This window comes from Vanellus vanellus, assembly GCF_965231255.1.
Source record: "Vanellus vanellus genome assembly, chromosome: 1".
NCBI classification, from domain to species: domain Eukaryota; kingdom Metazoa; phylum Chordata; class Aves; order Charadriiformes; family Charadriidae; genus Vanellus; species Vanellus vanellus.
In genome coordinates, this window is record NC_138905.1 from 14,090,906 (window position 1) to 14,106,801 (window position 15,896).

The 15,896-nt window shown below is 36.2% G+C and overlaps 2 protein-coding genes across 2 annotated transcripts in view; one reads left to right on the forward strand and one right to left on the reverse strand.

Annotated features, from left to right (window-relative positions):
- The window catches only part of CCDC146 (coiled-coil domain containing 146), a gene marked incomplete at its 5' end in the record, with an annotated part of 75,973 nt that overhangs the window by 51,447 nt on the left and 8,630 nt on the right, over window positions 1-15,896 (reverse strand). The window lies entirely within an intron of this gene.
- Window positions 8,933-15,469, forward strand: FGL2 (fibrinogen like 2; the record flags this gene model as incomplete). The annotated part of the gene is made up of 2 exons (XM_082490014.1): window positions 8,933-9,680; window positions 12,450-15,469. The coding sequence occupies 2 exons, from the start codon at window positions 8,933-8,935 to the stop codon at window positions 13,154-13,156; spliced, it is 1,455 nt and encodes a 484-aa protein (XP_082346140.1). The 3' UTR covers window positions 13,157-15,469.

A 15,896-nucleotide genomic window follows, 5' to 3' on the forward strand; every position in this document is an offset into this window, starting at 1 on the left:
CAGAACTGAAAGTGATATACCAACAATATAATGAAGAAAAATGCGGTATACTCACTTGGGTTCTAAATGGCTAAATATAATGGTTTACATCGTTCTCAATTTCTGAGAATTTCTACTCTCATTGCTTCTGAAGATGACATCCTGGCTATGCCAAGATGGGGCACCCAGAAACGAAGGAACAACAATTTAAAACCTATTAATGGTGGCATTTTTAACCTGTGTAGCAATGGATTTATCTCAGGGAAAAAAAAAGAAAAAAAAAGAAAACTGGTCTAAAAACTACCAGTCTTGATGCCTGAGAATTTAATGGTTGTAAGGACTTCTGTGACAATTTAATCTGATTTCCCAAACAATACACAGGACAGTTTTTACCTTCTTCGCCCCTTTTGCCCCAGGGTTTGGAGCATGCACTTCAATACTACAAGATGAGACAATATCTTAGAACACAAAACTCATTATTGGAATGAGCAAGTGAGAAAATTCCCACTGACTTTGGAATAGGGATGAGTGCTAAGTCAGTTAGAGCCAGAACCACTTAACTCTGAAGCTGTTGACAATAAATTAATATAATTATTTCATGGTTTACTAGATAAAGAAATAGATTAAAAACCAACTTGAATTGTTCCAATTAACCTTTCCAAGCTTTTAATATTCAATTTGGGAAAACAGGTAAAGGCTAATGAAAATTAGACAAGGCTTACTTATCGAATGGCCTTACTGTTTACAGCAATGAAATTTGTTCCAGTTTAGGAAAACACAGTGAAAATTTTCCTGAACATCTATAATGAAATCTGTTCCCTTTCAGCTAAGCTGAGATTTCTCCCTCAAATATTCTTTTGCAACAGTAAGTCAACATCAAAGTCTTTTCAAATCAGACCACATTAGAAAACAGTTTTTCGGGTAGAGGAAATAGTGGAACAGGCCATTGTGCCATATAGGGTAGGTTTTTTCCACATAAATTCCAGGTCATTTGTAAAGTTTAAATGGCAAGGAATGAAAGCAATTACTTCAATCTTGCCATTTTGTTTGTATTTTCTGAACTGTGAAGAGCCCCTACATATTAAAAATAAAGTAATTCTTTGCATTTTCCAGAACATTTTGTTTACATCATTTTTATTACAACATATAGTAAAGCAAAAAATAAACTTCATATAATATGAGAGGAGTAGAATCAGAAAAATTGAGGCTGGAAGGGACTTCTGGATGTCATCTAGTCCAACCTCCTGCTTAAAGCAGGGCTAGCTTCAAAGATAGACCAGGTTACATCAGGGCCCTGTTCTGTCAAATTTTGAAAATGCAGTGACTGAATAAAGATGCAATGCCTGAATAAATACTGCTCCAGTTATAAGAGAATGTCTGTGTTCTGCTGATGTACCAGCATCTCTCTCTACTTTTTGCCCAAAAGAAGATACTGACTTGTCCTGAAGTACACTGAGTCTAAACATTGACTATCTTACTTTGTCTCACTTGCATATTTTTTCCAAACCATGCAGTTAAATACTAAAGGAATGTTTTGAGACTTGAGACTTTAGGAAGCATAAGGAAGGGAAAAAGAGATGCCAGAATAGAGGATAATAATTAAGCAAGTGTATTTAAGATTCTGATTCTTTTTAATAACCAAATTTAACTCATTAAATTACTTCGGATTGCTTTCCAGCATTTATAAGAAACAAGAAATGTCCTCAGTGAGGCTCTTACTTGACTTTGACAATAGAGGGAGGCAAAGATGACTAACTAGCTCAGACTATGCACCAGATGACCTAGACTCTGGTTTTAACACAAAGTGTTGCATCGTAATTTATATATGCCCAGTAAATATCATCATTACACTTTTTATTCAGTCATTTGCATCAGTCATTTTTCAATATTCAATTTCAATCTAGGATTTCTCTGTGCAACAATATTTCATGCTTTAGCACATATTTCAAAGTATTTTAAGTCAAGAAGATAAAAATCACTGAAGTAATACTGTAAATATTTAGTTACACCATAAATTGTATTTATCAGTATTTCAATGCAATTCTGCATTCCCTTTTGTAGAATGGGAAACTTTTAAACTACAGACAGGAATAGGTACAGTGCAGATATTTAGGGAAGGATATGCCTTGTTTAAATTATCAGTCATTACTCCAGAGAAAGGTTATGATGGTAGAAGGTAAAGAAAAATGTGGTATGATTTTTAAATTAATGCTGTCATTAGAGTTAAAAATTAAGGTAACTACATAAACATCTGTAATTACATAAACACTGACAGGCAGCAGATTTTGTAGGATAAGTATGGGAAGTCCCCAGGAAAAGCCTATTTACTAGCCTTTCAAGTAGATAACTATTTTTCACTGAGTTTTCTCAACATTTCCTTTAAGTGACAAACCACCATACCTGAACCCATGAAGCTATCGGTTGCACAAATGCACTCAAACATTGCAAACTACCTTTCTGGTCTCTTCTCATGTTTGTGATGAGCAAAATTATAAAAAAGAACAAGTAAATATTTATGATATCACATTTAAATCTGGTTTCCTTTAAAAGTGATATTTTTACAGGAAAAAATCACCTTTCTAAGCCATTTCTATTTGGAAGCTGAAGTAGTTTAAATAATTTAACAAAATTATTTTTTGTATTTCACAAAGTGCTTCACAAATTATTTTTCCCTCTTTCCTCTTCCAAGAAAACCATAAATGTATTGAATAAGAAGACAGCATGCGCTTTTAAAATATATAGTTATTTCACAAAGTGAGGGCATAAGGCTTGTGGTTCCTTGAACTTTGTTGTCTTAAGGAGAGTGGCTTGGCTGCATTGGTCCCACATACAACAAGGGAGTAACTCAGAAGACAAAAGTCAAACACCAAAAAAAAAAAAAGTCTGAGAAATTATTAATATCTACTAATTTTATTTTGATATGGAATCTTTCATACCGATATACCATTGAAAGGCTCATAGTCTACTACAAAGTATTTCACATACAAAAGCTATATGCAGATAATGCTACATAAATAAGACAAAACTGAGAGTTGGGGTAAAGTAAACATGTACATGAAAACCATTAATATACCTGCTTATGGTAGATCTAGCACTGTATTGCCTTACACAGAATTCCTACAATTTTATTTTTTTAATTACAGCTGGATCAGCCAGGCACCCTTTAATGAAAAATAAACTGCTGAAAAGCTTTCTAAAACCAACAAATAACAACTTGGAAAAATAACATCATGAATTCTTTCCCAAGGCATTGTTCATAACAGCGGTTTTGCCCCCCAGTTCATGGGAAAAAGCAGTCCCTACATGGAGAATATAAAAGTCAGCCACCATCAAGATGGTGAGAAATGGGTGAGAAAATACTGCATCTGGTGGGCAATTGTGTGTCACATGGCTTGGTAAAAGCAGGGATAAGAGACTGGGAAGACAGGCGTTTCAGGAAAGGAGATAGCTTTCCTGCTATCACCTGTTTGGCCATGAATCTCAAAAGGATACTGAGTATCCAGCAGTCTTTCACCAGTTGGTTTTATTGGAGCAGGGTTTGCAGGAATCAAAAAGGAATTTTCCTGAAAAGACATGTCAGGGAGAGGCTTTTGTATTTGGTGTGTGGTCGTTCTTAACCGTTCATTCTGGTTTATTTTCTCAACGTACGTGGCCAACTACAGGGTCTTCTGTGGCTATAGGTAAAGAAAATATTTAGCAGTAAATTCTAGATTTTGAGCAGGCAGATCTTCAGATGTCATGGGAGAAAAAGAATGAATTAGTTTCACGTATCTCTTTCTTTACATATATGGTTCTCGCCTTAACAGAAGGAGTGATATTCTTTGACCACATGAATTTCGTAATACATACTACATTTACAATTGCTTATATAAATATGTTATCTAATATTTACATGCTCTGTGTCAGTGTTACCTTTCTGCCTGTTGCCGGAATTTATAAATAAAGCAAAGACCAATTTTAACAGATAGGGAATCCACATGGCTACTAGTTCTATGTAATCTGTATCTCAGTAAGAATATATTGACAATTAAAATCAGATGGACTAGGACTGCCTTCCTTTTTGTTCACATAGATACATGAGGAAATTAAACAGGCAGTCCCACAATCCAGTGGACAACATAAAGAGTGCTTGCATGAAGAATGACTACTGAATTAAAAAAAGAAAACGCTTTAATTAATCAAAAAGAATCCTAAATCAGAATTTGTTTCTAGTGTGGGCTTTTGGTATATATTCCACATTGTGGGGAAAAACTGAAAATCCATCTAATTACTTTTCATCCTCTTTCCCAGCCGAAACACAATTTAAGTCTACAAAAACATCAAAAATATTACTGGAGCAGCTGAATCTTAACACAGCCCACCTCTGCCACCTTATATGCTCATATGAATGAGCCTAAATGCACTTCAGGTTTCTTCATACCAAACATTTGAACTGCTCACACAAACCTGGATGTTTTGCAGCAGCTCTGCTCCAGGAGATATTAACTCCCAGCACAAAGCCAAAATCAAGGAGATGGCAAGCTGTTGTGTTTTAAATTGCCATAGTCACTAGTTAAATTAACATCTGCCTACAGTCTTAACTTTGCTGTTTTCTATTTGACCTGCATTCCATTATCTGCCAGAAAAAAAACTTTGCTCTAAAAAATCATGGGAAATGGTTCATGCTGGTTTTGATAAACTTTGAATAAACAGTCCTAAGACAAGTCTGTTAAACCAAAATATATTACTTCTTTAACCTTGCAACCACTGGGTAGTTCTGGGAACGGAATTCAAATCTTCAGTAGAATTTAAGAATATCATGAGCTCTTAGTTATTTTCTTTATCTTTAGGAAGATATGTCTGTAAGATTTCCATAGAAGGAAAAATAAATTCCTAAAAAGAAGACTAAAAGAGATGAAAAGCTACAAGAAAATTACCTTTAACCAAACAAAAAACTTTATTAGAAAATTCTCACTTATGGTCATCAGCTGTTATTCAGTGAGATCCTTTCACAGTTGAAAAAGATTGGCTTTGGGTTTTGTGATTGCTTAACTACTTTAAAGTTTTAAGTATTATACACAGCACTCTAGGGATCCAGAAAAGCCCCATCTGGGAAGCAACTTTGTTTATAAACAAACTGCAGTTCTCAATTTTGATCTAGTCCAATATTTCTGCCATTAGTTAAGCTGCATCAGCATCCTACAGTATAAATTTGCTCAGTGTCCCTTCTAAGGGCAAAGACTTGGGAAAAACTCAGTTTTGAAAGTTTGTCTCATCTATCCCAAGGAAGGTAAGAGGCACAAAACACACAAAAAAGCTGTGGCATACTACCTTGAGTTCCTGAAGAAAAAACAGAGACCTGAAAAACTGTTGGGAATGGACATTCCCTGAGAAAACAGGAAGAAAGACCAGTCCTCAATTATAAGACTCCTCCAGGTAGGAGAAGCATACAGAGAAATGGGTCTTTTAGTCTCCAAACAGACTGCTAGTAACATCAGACCGGTGACAAAATCAGAAGGATAGCAGAGCATCTCAAGATTACAGAAATCTCATCCAAAGGTGGATGAAGATATATAAGGGACCAAGGAATGAATGTCTCAGGACAAAGATGTTTGAAAAGCTCGGATACCTCACGTTACTGTCTGAACTTTCTTTTCTTTGACATTCAGCATTACTAGAAATTTCTGCCCTTCTTGAAGTCAATCAGTTCCAATAATTTTTTAGACTTTCAATGCAGCATAACAGTCATAAATTATAACAATATTTGATATGCATTTAAACATTTCAAGGCAATTCATAAGATGTCATCTACCGATGATAATTATTATTAATTTTACAGATAGAGACTAATTTGTCCAATCCAAAGTCAGATAGCAGAGTTCATTGTAAACTGAACAAGGAGTTTGGGGGTAATATGGTTTCACAAGTAACAAGGATTTAGAAACTCTCTTGTATTTCTAAAGTCCCTCAAAAGAGGCTGGTATAGCTTTCCTCATTTTGACAGTTGCAGCCATACAGGAGAACAAGGTTCTGTAAATACGTAATGGGCACAAGTTAGAACACAGGAAGTTCCGTTCAAATACACGGAAAAACTTCTTTACGGTGAGGGTGACAGAGCACTGGCACAGGCTGCCCAGGGAGGGTGTGGAGTCCCCTTCTCTGGAGATTTTCAAGACCCGCCTGGATGCAGTCCTGAGTAATGTGCTCTGGGCAATCCTGCTTTAGCAGGGGGGGTGGGCTAGATGATCTCTAGAGGTCCCTTCCAACTCTGAAAATTCTGTGATTCTGTGATTCTGTAATTTTAGACTGATAGAAAAAATAAATAGGATCCTATCAACGAAATAAAAAAATTTAAAATTTTACTCACAAATTACAGAACCACAGAATGGTCAGGGTTGGAAGGGACCTCTGGAGATCATCTAGTCCAACCCCCCTGCCAGAGCAGGGTCACCTACAGCAACTTGCACAGGACAGCACTCTGGGCAGCCTGTGCCAGTGCTCTGCCACCCTCAAAGTAAAGAAGTTCCTCCTCATGTTAAGATGGAACTTCCTATGTTCAAGTTTATGCCCGTTACCTCCTGTTCTATCACTGGGCATCACTGAAAAAAGACTGTTCCCATCCCCCTGGCACCCTCCCTTTAAGTATTTATAAGTATTGATTAAAAAGCCCCAAGTCCCTCAGCCTTTCCTCGTAAGAAAGATGCTCCAATCCCCTAATCATCTTTGTAGCCCTTTGCTGGACCCTCTCCAGCAGATCCCTGTCCTTCTTGAACTGGGGAGACCAGAACTGGACACAATACTCCAGATGTGGCCTCACCAGGGCAGAGTAGAGGGGGAGAATGACCTCCCTCGACCTGCTGGTCACATTCTTCTTGATGCACCTCAGGATGCCATTTGCCTTCTTGGCCACCAGGGCACATTGCTGGCTCATCATCATCCTGTTGTCCACCAGGACTCCCAGGTCCCTTTCCACAGAGCTGCTCTCCAGGAGGTCAGCCCCCAACCTGTACTGATGCATGGGGTTATTCCTCCCCAGATGCAGTACCCTACATTTGCCCTTGTTGAATTTCATTAGGTTCCTCTCTGCCCAACTCTCCAGCCTGTCCAGGTCACTCTGTATGGTGGCACAACCTTCCGGCGTGTCAGCCACTCCTCCCAGTTTTGTGTCATCAGCAATCTTGCTGACGGTACACTCTATGCCTTCATCCATGTCATTGATGAATACATTGAACAGGACTGGACCCAGTACTGACCCCCGTGGGACACCACTTGTTACTGACCTCTGACTAGACTCTGCAGCACTAACCACAACCCTCTGAGCTCTGTCAGCCACTGTTCAATCCACCCCACTGTCCATTCATCTAACCCACCCATTAAATGCATACATTTAATCGAACGTTACAAACATTTCAGTTCTGATGCATTTTTAACAAAACCAACGTGATACCAATGTCTCACGCACAAGTTGCAGTCCATGGAAGGATCTTTCACCTCATCGCTGGGGAACTTTCATGATCTGAAAGGGAGAGATACACAGTTTTGCTGCATAACTAAAAGCACTAAGGCGGGTTCTGGGATGTTCCTTTAGAATTTGGGAAAGGTAGATTTAAAACCCATTTCCCAAGAAAGTGCCTAGACCATTGTGCTATGCAGGAATCTGAAGGAATTGTTGTAGCAGGTTAGACGAGTAGGGTTTTTTTACCAAGCCTCCCTCCTGTACTATCAATGTAAGCCTGTAGTTCTATAAAAGCTAGTAACATTCCAGAGATCATGAACTTACAGAGTATGTGTGTGACTAATGCCCGTTTAATGTTTAATCTGTATTATAAGCAATTTCAAATAGGGTTTAGGAAAATAAATTCTTTACTTTTGCAAGGTATTTGGCTCTTAACTGAGCTATGAATGCACAAAGACATGTCCATATAGCCTTGCTTTGGGGCACAAGGAAAATGACATAGATCATTAAAACTGCATAGGCACCACCTGAGAATGGCAAAGGTGGCTGTGGAATAAAAATGAGGAAGTACACAGCAATTGTCACCTAGGGCTGAAGTATTCCATTTGGTTTGATTAGTCATGCAAAACATGATTAACTCTTAAAGCTGACAGAAGGCCCAATGAAAAGAAAAGCAGGAACCAAAAATCAGGAACACAGAAAAGAATATCCCACACCGATGGGCTCATGGGAGCTCCCTAGCTCCCTGTCTTGCTTTAGATTTAGAATTCAAGACATTATTCAGAATACCAGGATTTGCTTTGGGTTTTCTGGACAATGAACCCAACAGCTAGGATCCCACACATCAAAGGGGAGATGTCTTCAGTTCCCTTCCCTTCACTTAGAAAGGTTCAATAAGAAGTACTCAGAATCAGGTAACAGTGAATTTTAACTGTGGTATCACATACAAATCATGAATATTCCAGATAACTATTCTAAGCAGTGCTAGTAAAATAGGAAGAAGAAAGTGCTGCTCATCCTTCTTAGTTTGTGACTTTACCCTGAAAAATGTTTGGAACCAAAACTACATGTGTGTTTCAACATGCTTTGGGATTTAAGTCATTTTAATGAATACATCTATTCAGTTAAAAAAGTTTTAGGAAGAAGGGGTCTCAGTATCAGTGAAGCTATTGCTGTGATAAATCTCCAACTGGGAAAGGGACTGTTTTTCACCTTTTCCACCTGCTGTGGTAAAACTATAGCCTAATTTTGAAAAGCAGTTTTAGAACACTGATGTTAAGAAACAGATGTTAGAAGACTATTACAATGCAGAGCTAAGTGGTTTGTTTTTGTTTTTGTTTTTTTTTTTTCTCCAGAAAAGAAAATTCATGTACAGCAAGGAATGAAATTAAACTGCATAACTCCACACATGCATTTCATCATTTTGCTCACATACATGAGTTCTGAGTCAGGAATACTCACTGAAATGTGCTGCTCTTGCAAGCACTACCTACTTTGCTCTGCTATTAATCACCCGTGATGCAAGCACTCCCACCCATTTCTGAGAACAGTGTAGGCAGTCTGATAACTCACAGGCTTCAAGCTGCCCTTATAAAGTTGTTCCACTTTTGCATACTTCCTCATACTGCTAGTTTCTCTGCGAAGATGAAGCTGCTCATTTACTTAGTCTTGCTGAAGACAGCTCTCCTTGCTTTAACAAATGTCTTTGCAGTTGTTTTAGAAGATGAAGAGGAGGTTAAAGAAGGAAAAGTTACTGACACTTGTCCTATAAAGCTCAAAACTAATCGGAAATGTGATGAAGGAGAGGATTGTCCATATCAGATAAATCTGCCTCCGATGACCATACAGTTACCCAAAGAATTCAGACTGCTTGAGAAGACTCTCAAAGAAGTACAGACCCTTAAAGAAGCAGTAAATAAGCTGAAGAAATGCTGCCAAGATTGCAAGCTGCAGGCAGATGACAACCAAGAAAGAGACAGTAGTAATGAATTCCTGCTACCTAATACAGAAACTCCAGGAGAAAACAGCAGAATCCAAGATAACAGAGTAAAGGAACTGCAAAGCAAAGTTAACAGAATGGCAACCAGCCTAAAAAATGCAAAGAACCAGATTCAGACACTGCAGGGTCGTTTAGAGAAGATGAGCCTCATAAATATGAACAACGTAGAACATTATGTGGACAGCAAAGTTGCAAATTTGACATTTGTTGTGAACAGCCTTGATAACAAATGTTCTTCTAAATGTCCAGCAATGCAGCCAAGACCTGGTATGTAACCTGTTAATTCTCACTGCCTGTATAAGCTTTCTGTGCATTTTACAAATATTAGGTAAACACTTTAAAATATATTTTAACTAAATAGCTGTGCTATTAACTCCACAAGTTAAGTATTTGCTCTTTTAGTGTTTATTTATACTCCTGTAAAACACTTCAGCTGCCACTAGAGGGTTACTGAGAGCTGCAGGTGTTCAGTTCCTCCTAGAATCGGACTTTATAATTTTAAAAATTTTCAAAGCACTTTTTTTTTTTCAATTCAATTAGTAAACATGAAAAATTACCTTATTATTTTACACCCCACTATCCTTCATTAAGGATATTAAACATCAGTGAACTACACTCCTTGGACGACAAGGGGTACATTTTCTCTAGGTGTGCTCTAGAAAACTGTATGGCTTTTTCTCAATGTGAAACTGCAACTATTCTGAAATGGTCTGCAAGTCATTATTAAACATCAAGTGAATCTAGCAAAACTGTTAAACAGATGTATAATAAAAGAATATTTCTACCATCACAGCAAATATCTGAAAGGCTTGGATAAAAAAGTTTATTAACTGTAGTTCTCAAGAGGGTAATGTATGTACCATCATTTTAATACTAAACTCTTAGCATGAATCTAATATCTAAAAGAAAATAGAAAACAGGTGTTATCACTGACAAACACTTTTTTCTATTCCTTTTTAATTGTCCTAATTAGAATTAAGAAATAGAACGAATAATTTCTTTCTAATGTTGACAGTTATTAAATGAAGATTTTTTTTTTTAGGTCAAAGTTTTTATACCACATATAAGAATCTTTGAAAATAAGAAATAGTCACAGGACTGTCAGAGTATTCCACCACTCAGACATCATACCTATGAAGATCAGCTATCATAGCTGCGAAGGCAGGTCTCTCTAGAGATAAAGCAAAGAAAGATCAGGCTACTTTACAGTTTTTAAGCCTCTGTTACTTAGCATTCAAGGTTAAAATAAAACTGTTCTTCTGTCCACCCATATTGAATATTGAAGGATCTGCAGATCGTACAGTGTATGTACAGCTGAAATTCTTGAAAGTGTGAAAAGAGCAAATGAATAATAATAAAGGTAATGCTTTTACTATATCAACAATCAGCTTAAATCAGATATAAATCAGTATAAATAAATTAATTCAGATATAAAACATTCACAAAAAGAATGAGCGATATTTGGTATATTGATAATTAGCAATAAATCAAATTCAAGCACAGTACTTCATAACAGACTAAATTAATTTTAGATATTTCTCACGCTTACTTAAATGTTGAGTACTGTTCATAGCATATGATTATGTAGATATTCCTTATATTTTATAGTAACTGATGCTACAAATGTTTGTAGCAGCAATACATTCATTATGAAAACGAGCAAGAATAACACCTACAACTGTTTCCTGTACAGGAGCTATTCCTGCTTCCACTGAAAGTAATTGCAAAACTTTACCTAAATAGGAGTTGAATTGGATTATAAAAGCATTTTAGCTGAAATGTATATTCTCTGTCAATATCTGCTCTGAAACTTAGCCCACCAAAGATCTTATGCAAAGTTCTGTGAAATAAATGAGAACCTATTGTGGATTTAGATTTCACTTTTAAGCCTTCGATTCCTATACTTTGTGCTTTCATAGACGTCCACTTTTCTCTACTGGCAAACAAGAAGTCCTGAGTTCTCCTACTTGAGAACATTCCTCCCTTTCAAGAAGTACTTTAATTGTTGTTTTTTTTTCTAGGAAAATTATCATGCAATTCAAGCCTGCAAATGAACATCCCCATAAATTTAAATCTGCAATAGGAATGAACATTATGTTTTTGACTCTTAACTCGGAACTTCCAAGGGCTCTCAATCACTTACTTAAGTACATGGAATTATAATACCATGCTGTTGAATACAATGTCATTACTGGATGACATTGTGGATCAAAAATGGATTTTCACTGCAGGAAAAACCTGGGGATAATGTTCTTCTGAATAAAGTACATCACTCATTGGTGGGAAAAAGCTGTGTTAATGATGGATGCTAAAACTTTTCCTTACTGCAAAGCCAGCAATGCCACATACACAGGAAAGCACCATCACTTTTCTAGCTTCATCTTTCTAGGAATCACAGTATTACTACAATAGATGAGACAATTTTATTACTTTTTTCCCACTTCCTAAAGTAAAGTCAACATTACCATTTGAAACATTCCTAATGATGTTATGTTCTGTATCAAATGATGTCAACTGAGCAATAGCCAGGTTAAAGTAATTCCCATATGGACAAAGATTTTTCTCTGACATACTGCCAGAAGAAGATTTAAGTTATAGACAGGGTGTGATGGTATATATTTAAATATAAAAAGCAGCAAGCATGTAAACATGAAGTACAAGAAATATGGACTGAAGAAATCAGGCTGAATTTACAGGAGGTAATGAAAGGATAAAGAGAAGGGCAGAGAAAAAGAGAAAAGGGAAAGCAGACAATCAAAATGCCCCTATGTTAGGCAGTTTTGACACAGAAAGTCATTTAAATGTTGTTTTTTTTTTGACAGCTGTCTGATGCAGAGATCTTAGGTAGCATCTATTATAGAGTAAACTTGATGGAAAAAACCTGTTTCTCCCTCTAACTGAAATTGCTGTAACACTATTTCCTATGTAGAAGTCTCTCCAATCCAAGTTCTGTATGCTACATCAGACTGGGTAAAAATTTTGTTTATTTTTAAATTGAAATTATGTTTATTATAACACTATCTGTTCTTCCACCAGTTATACAGATAATGCAGAGAGACTGTGCTGATCATTACACAGCAGGCCAAAGGAGTAACGGAATCTACAGGATTAGCCCTGACCCTAGAAACGATAGCTTCGAAGTTTACTGTGACATGCAAACACATGGAGGTGGCTGGACAGTGCTGCAACGGCGTCAGGATGGTAGCACTAACTTTAACAGAACCTGGAATGACTACAAAAATGGCTTTGGAAACCTCAGCAGGGAGTTTTGGCTGGGGAATGACAAAATTCACCTCCTGACAAAGAGCCAGGAAATGCAACTGAGAATTGAACTTGAAGATTTCAATGGTATCAGAGAGTACGCGAAATACGAACATTTCTATGTGGCCAACGAATACCTAAAGTACCGTCTAAGCGTCCACGGCTACAGTGGCACAGCAGGAGATGCCCTTCACTACAGCAAGCATTACAACCACGATCAGAAGTTCTTTACAACTCCAGACAAGGACAATGACAGGTATCCATCAGGAAACTGTGGAGCGTACTACAGCTCTGGCTGGTGGTTTGATGCATGCTTGTCTGCCAACCTCAATGGCAAGTACTACCACAAGAAATACAAAGGTGTTCGCAATGGCATTTTCTGGGGTACATGGCATGGTATTTCTGATGATATTCACAATGGATATAGGCAAGCCTTCAAATCAGTAAAAGTCATGATCAGACCCAAAAGTTTTGTGCGGTAATTCTACACCTTTCTCTTAACCAGTTTGCATTGGATTGCACTCAAAATCATACTTACTCAGTATTATACTCAGAATTCAAGTATTCAGTTACGTTCGGCATAAAATAGTTCTGGACAAAACAGCATACTTCCACATAAATTTTTAGAGATGGTTTGACCCATATAATGTATTAAAAACAGCATGAATGTTTTTGAATAGTTATTGTTAAAACGTAGCATAGGTTGAATCTTGGTATCGTTATGTAAATATTCTAAACATTGCTTTTGGTGCTTTTACTGACTGTGATATACCACAGTTTATGATTAAAAACTTTTAAATAGTCTTCTACAAATTGTGTCTGAATGAATACCTACATTTTAACCTGAAAATAACTCAGAGGTATACCTGATAACATAAATTTGTCACCATTTAGAATGAAAATTAGTCTCTTTGAAACAGCCTGACTTTTTGTATCACCTGTCCTTCACCACTTCAAAGGTACTCCACGTCAATATAAATATAAATTAGGAAAAGTACTACAAATTATTATTTTTAAAGGACTAGAAAACAGAGGGTCACATGGTTTGCCCAATGACACAAAAAAAAGCTTGAAGAAAACTTGGAAAACCAAGAGGATTTCTCAAATCTTACCCCTTTATCAAAGATTATTCAAAGAAGTTGGTGAAAGAATTGGATAAAAGCAAGTAGAAATAATGTAGAGAGTAAGTAATGTAAGACAACATGTCTTGCTCATTTTGGTTCTTCCATTCAAGCTCAAGGTCCTATTTGTCGTTTGTGGGAGAAAGGAGCTGTTCTGTAATTTATTGCACATTTATATAGGCAGGTAGACAGGCAGGAAGAAGACAAGTCAAGAAGAATCCATGTCTTTGCATTAATGTCTCTAAACACATATAAAAAGAGATTCCAGCGCCATTTTGCTTTCTCCTGAATCTTTAAAGTAAGCCAAATAGTACAATGTGCTCTTGTAGAGACTCAAGCTCTCATTTAAATACTTTTCACTCTAGGTACCATTAGACCTTAAAATTATAAGAAAGATTATAAATATTTTGTAAGATATGAAAAGATTGTGTTCTCCCCATTTTCTGAGTACCCCTTTTCTAGCCACAGAAACATGAACAACCCACTGGCAATTATAAACAGAAAAAAGAATACGTGAAAGACATTTTTCTTCTAAAATATTAGAATTGAAACAATCAAATTTTCAAATACTTCAGGAAGTGCAAAGTAGAGATACTATTTTTAAAGCTCATGTTGTAGATATTGAGCACAAGTTTGACTACATGTATCTATTGCCTACCCTAGAAAAGACGTGTATCTATAATTACAGTGACTAATACTCTGAGCAAAGATGCAATGTATCTCAGCAAGAAGCTATTTTGCTATATTGCTTATGCCAATCATGAGATGCAGATAAACTATGCTAACGCTGTATTTCTTTACCAGTTAAAGTGTGGTCTTTGCTGGCATAGGCTTTTGGTTAAAAGAGGCATACCAAAAAAAAAAGTGCACCTGACCTACTACCTTACAAATATGGCCGTTACTGTTTTTATAGATGATAACAAGAACTATTATGGTTACAAGTTATGCAAATGAGCAACAGTGGCAATTGCTAAATTGTAAAAAATTAATATATATATATATTTTTAAGGAAGTAAATACTTTGAAGGATATTTCAGTGTGAAATGTAATTTGGTTTATTATATTTCAGCTTTAAAGAGTAATGGAAAATTTTAATTGCAAGATGTATAATCTTTGCTTGAGAACATGTTTTGAAACTATAGAATATTTATTTTGGGATAAAAAAGGATTAACTAAACAAAAGAGGAAAAAAAACAAACTTATGAAGTATTGGTTAGAAGAGCAAATATCTAACTGCATATGATTATATTTAATTATTTTGCATGAAATGCACAATGTGCTCCTATTCATTACATGGTAACTAGCTAAGTATGACTTATAGTATCTACAAGCTTCTACTTGAAAATGTCTTTTTCCTGCTAAGTTGTTAAAAGAGAAACTGTCCTTTTTTATCCTGTTTAAAGGAAACTTTGTGACAACCAGAAATGTTAACAGAATAAGCAAATGTGACTAATATCACCCACAAAAGCCTTGTCTGATGTCCTAAAAAGAAAAAAAAAAAGGCAAAAAGGAAAAGAAAGTGTAATGTTGTTACACAAATCTGAATATTGCCTGCCTAGAACTGTTGTAGCTGAATCTTCATCAATGTGTACAAGTTTTACAAAGTGTAACTCCATCTACTTGTTGCAAGCATTATTTTTGTTTGCCTTTAGTGTAATAAAATTAATTCACACTGTTAAAGCTGTAGTACTGTCATAGATGTTTATGGGGACTATAAAAAAAATCTCATAAATTGTTTTATTGGTTTTGTGTAAAAATTGAAGTAATAAGAAAACACACATAACTTCAGATGACCAACAAAGACAACTATGTCACATGCCAGGGGAGTAATTGCTAGTAACGATAGTTCTTAAGAGATCTGTTTTCTGATACTTCAGCTGCCAGATAATACCAAAGGCTGAAACCTCAGACATCTTTTTGAAACTATTCCTATTTTGGAAGAGAAAAAAGTAATTGCCCAATTAAGAGTTCACACGACCTGTATCTTTAACATGAAAGAGGAGAAGCAAACTCTTGTTTTTTATATAACACACAACATTTCAGCTCAAATGCAAGTGTTATCAAAGCATGTGAATAGGCAAAATACCTCAAATTAAAGCAT